This window comes from Gossypium hirsutum, chromosome D04, assembly GCF_007990345.1.
Source record: "Gossypium hirsutum isolate 1008001.06 chromosome D04, Gossypium_hirsutum_v2.1, whole genome shotgun sequence".
NCBI classification, from domain to species: Eukaryota; Viridiplantae; Streptophyta; class Magnoliopsida; order Malvales; family Malvaceae; genus Gossypium; species Gossypium hirsutum.
Window position 1 is genome coordinate 33,550,924 of NC_053440.1, and position 4,139 is coordinate 33,555,062.

Sequence of the window (4,139 nt, forward strand, 5' to 3'; positions counted from 1 at the left end):
TCCACGCGGACGAAAATTAGTGGGTGAGAGTGTAAAACTGAGATATATCAAAAGAGAAGAAATTGTATGAAATTATAATTTTACGTTAACTCTATCTTTTTTTAATACAAGAATAATAAATCAAAATTTTTCTCTTGAAAAAATTTAAATCTAGCTAAAAAATACTAAATATCTCTTATAAAAAAAGGATAAAAATAACATGAAGTCAAACTTTTATACAATCCTCTCTCAAGTCTAAAATCTAGTCTACTCTCCAAGTTTCTAAAAAAGTTCTTACCTTATATCAATTAATTAATCAATCAATAATAATGAGCCCTCTTATCTCTGAATTAAGTTAGCTACAGACAATAATAAATAATTAAGAGAGGCACTACCCCTGAAAGGAACAATTTTATTTTTGTTATAATTTTCCCCGTCTATTTAAACCTATAGACTGGGTTGTACTACTCATCTTGTTCTCATTTCTCAACCTCGTAGTCTTGTTTGGAAAGAAAAGCGAGAAAGGGAGATGGAAGAGATTAAGTCAAGGTTTGAAAGAATTTGCGTGTTTTGTGGAAGCAGTTCAGGGAAGAAAGCTAGTTATCAAGAAGCTGCTATGCAGTTAGGCAAAGAGCTGGTAATTTATTTCTTTCAACATTCAACCCTGTCTCTTTCTCGGGATTCATCTCCCTTTTTTCCTCTTTCTTCTTCGTTTCAAGTTGTTCAGAATGTTTCCTGAAATTTTAATATAATTTCAAGTTTTTTTTCTCAAACTAAAATTCTAATTTCACATTGGTTTCAAGCGACTTCTTTCGTCTTGGTGCAATCATCTTCCATAGATGTAGAAAGCACTTCCATTTCATCCCTTAAACTTACACCATCTTGTTTATTGATCCCAAAAATGAATTGGGTTTATTTGTTTTAATGAATTAATATTGTGTTTCAAGTGCCGGGGGGGGGAGAGTGTTGAAACTTGGAAACCATTAAGGCCACGACGTGCGCTTATGATTATAGTTGTAGAGAGGGATTAGCTATAGCGGCAGAGAAGGTTTAGGGTTTATATGTTTATTTAGCATGAGAGAGAGAGAGAGAGAGAGATTTTGCTAGCTGTAACCTTACTGTCAGTTGAGCAGCCTTCTTGCATGATCATATATATATTTTTAAGAACCCTCTGAAAATGAAATGCTAATACCGTAATAAACTATAATAATAATGATCATAATTTCATGCTTTTTCCCAAGGGAAACAAACGTGCTACCACTGATATCATGAGTCCTTCCACCCTCTTCTTCCCTTTGGCATTTCTAGAATAATAAAATATTTGTATTTGCTTACACTCCACCTTATAATTGTTTTCTCAATTTGTGGATTTGTTTTGTGAAGGTGGAGAGAAGGATTGATTTGGTGTATGGAGGTGGAAGCGTGGGATTGATGGGTCTTGTTTCTCAGGCCGTTCATGATGGTGGGCGCCATGTTTTAGGGTTTGTTCTCTCTCTCTCTCTCTCTGCTTCCAATGATTTTAAAGCAACCATCACTTTTTTCACCTTTATATCTAGATATGGGAAATCAATAATGATCTTTGTGTTTAATTTTGAAGTCCATGGAAGAACTGATGTACCCTCACTTTTATTAGAAATAAAGAAAGTTGAGGTTCACATTGTGAGAGGTTTCTCTCTTTTTTTGAAGAGTTGGCAACATGGACCTTTGGAACTTGGCTATCTCGTATATACTAATAGGGTCTAAATCTTTGTTTCCAAGGATCCTTTTTAAGCAGTTTGGTTTGATTCCCTTTTGGTCCTTACCTTGTCAGTCCACAGTCTTGGTTTCCCCTTGGGGAAAACTCGAGTTTTGAATTTTTTTTTTTTTACCATATGGATGGTTAAATTTAATAATGATACTGATTTATGTTTTGATGGATTGTTGGATTTTGCAGTGTAATTCCAAAGACCTTGATGCCTAGAGAGGTAAAAATTTTCAGAAGCCTTGAAATCTGATAATATGATACCCCAACTTTCAGTTATATATGTATCTTAATGAACAATGATCATGTGTTGCAGATTACTGGTGAAACAGTTGGAGAAGTAAGAGCTGTATCTGATATGCATCAAAGAAAAGCTGAAATGGCACGACAGGCTGATGCCTTCATTGCCCTCCCTGGTAATCTCCTTTGCACATCCCACCTGCTAACTCCATCATAATTTTTCTTTAAACTCGCTTGTAAATTTATGCAATGTGTTATTGAATCTTAGGTGGCTATGGCACCCTTGAAGAACTACTTGAAGTGATTACATGGGCTCAGCTTGGGATCCATCGCAAACCTGTAAGAATCATGTTCTTTTCCCCTATTTGATTTTTCTTTAAGCCAAAGTTGACATGGACTTTTTTGATAAATTAATATCGGGAAGGATTAGGAAGAAAAAGACCATGAGAATCAATGCATGTGTTGTTTCAATAGAATTCACATGGAAGGATCATAACATGAGATTTGATAACCTAATGATGCTTGTGCTTCATGCTTTGATGAATTGAATCGCAACATACAAATTAAATATTAGAAAAATAAATATATAATTAATATAAATGTTGGTCAAATGAAGGTGTTGGTATAGTGTCTTATGTTAAGACAACTAGACAAACCAAGATTATTATAATTTAGACACAATGGAGTTGAATGTTATATGTCTAAAACTTGATGTTCCATATTTGCAGGTCGGTCTGTTGAATGTGGATGGATATTACAATTCATTGTTGTCTTTCATCGATAAGGCAGTAGATGAAGGCTTTATTTCGCCCATCTCACGTCGCATTATCGTGTCTGCCCCAACTGCTAAGCAATTGGTGAGACAACTAAAGGTAACCTACTATTCAATACCAAATAAACAAAAAGAAAATCAATAGGATTACGTGTTTGAAGGGTTGACTAAAAATCCCAAGTTGCATTACTTGAAGACGAATTATATGTACTTTAACCATTCTTTCTATCAAGTAATAATGTTGAATGGAAAAGGAAAAAAAGCCATTCACTGATTCACATTATCATATGCATTGACTATGGTTTTTGTATGTCAACAGGAATATGTTCCGGAATACGATGAAATAACATCTAAATTAGTATGGGATGAAGTGGATAGACTTAGTTACGTGCCTGAATCCGGAGTTGCCACCTGATACATGTCATCTTGTCTCGGCAACGTATATTTTTTTTTGGTGGGGATTTTACCTACTAATTATATATAAGGGTGTATACGGTTGTAATGTCGTACAAGTAGGAGAGCACCGGGTGGAGCTTTTTGTTGGAAGTTTGGAACCCTAAAGGCGTAGTCACAAGATGTAGTGTCAGTTGGCCCCATTGTGAAGAAATCAGCATTAATTCATTAATACTAGTTTTTGTTCATATCAATTATTAATTCTTTAAGCTTTTGTCTCAATATATAGATTTATTATATACAAACAAAGAGGGATTTGCTTTTTGCTGTTTCTTGTATGGTCGGTGAAAAACCAAGTAAAAAACAGGTTAGGCCCCATATAGGAAATTGTTGTGTTTTTTTTATCCATGTTTTGAACAATAGTTCGTAAGTCATTATTAGGAGGGAATGTGTATTAAATCATTGTAATTTGTTTTTGTTCCTTACAACAAAGGAATTTAAGTGGCGATTATATTCGCTCAAAAGTCGTTTTAATATTTAGTTTATTTTTGTGAACTTGAGTCTTTTTTAGAATAAGGAATTTTATTATTAGAACATCAAATTGATGATTACATTAAAATGGGCTACTCACTCACTCTTTTCATCAGAAGCATTCTCAAAATCGACAAGTTTGACCTATATTCTAATTCATCTTCGAGACTGCAGTGTATATCATAATGGTATTTTGTCTACTTAAATGTCATAAAAAAATATGTTTTCAATGACGAGTAATAAGTCATGTTATTTTAATCATTTCATTGATTGTTAAATGTGATAATAGATTAATAGTAATATCAGTGTCAATAATATATAATTTACTTATGTATTTGTTTTTGAATATTCATCAAAATAATTAAAAAAAGTTCATGTTTAACTAATCATTTGTGACATTTTTGGTATGCACTAATTTATGTGATAAAAAGTAGTTTAGAACCAACAATGATAAAAACAAAACAAAACAAACACTAATGCTTA

The 4,139-nt window shown here is 33.1% G+C and overlaps 1 protein-coding gene across 1 annotated transcript; it reads left to right on the plus strand.

Annotated features, from left to right (window-relative positions):
- Nucleotides 1–380: 380 nt before the first annotated feature.
- Nucleotides 381–3,448, plus strand: LOC107898437 (cytokinin riboside 5'-monophosphate phosphoribohydrolase LOG7). Its single transcript, XM_016823915.2, has 7 exons — nucleotides 381–616; nucleotides 1,363–1,460; nucleotides 1,913–1,943; nucleotides 2,037–2,136; nucleotides 2,229–2,299; nucleotides 2,689–2,832; nucleotides 3,052–3,448. The coding sequence occupies exons 1-7, from the start codon at nucleotides 509–511 to the stop codon at nucleotides 3,145–3,147; spliced, it is 648 nt and encodes a 215-aa protein (XP_016679404.1). The 5' UTR covers nucleotides 381–508; the 3' UTR covers nucleotides 3,148–3,448.
- Nucleotides 3,449–4,139: the final 691 nt, after the last annotated feature.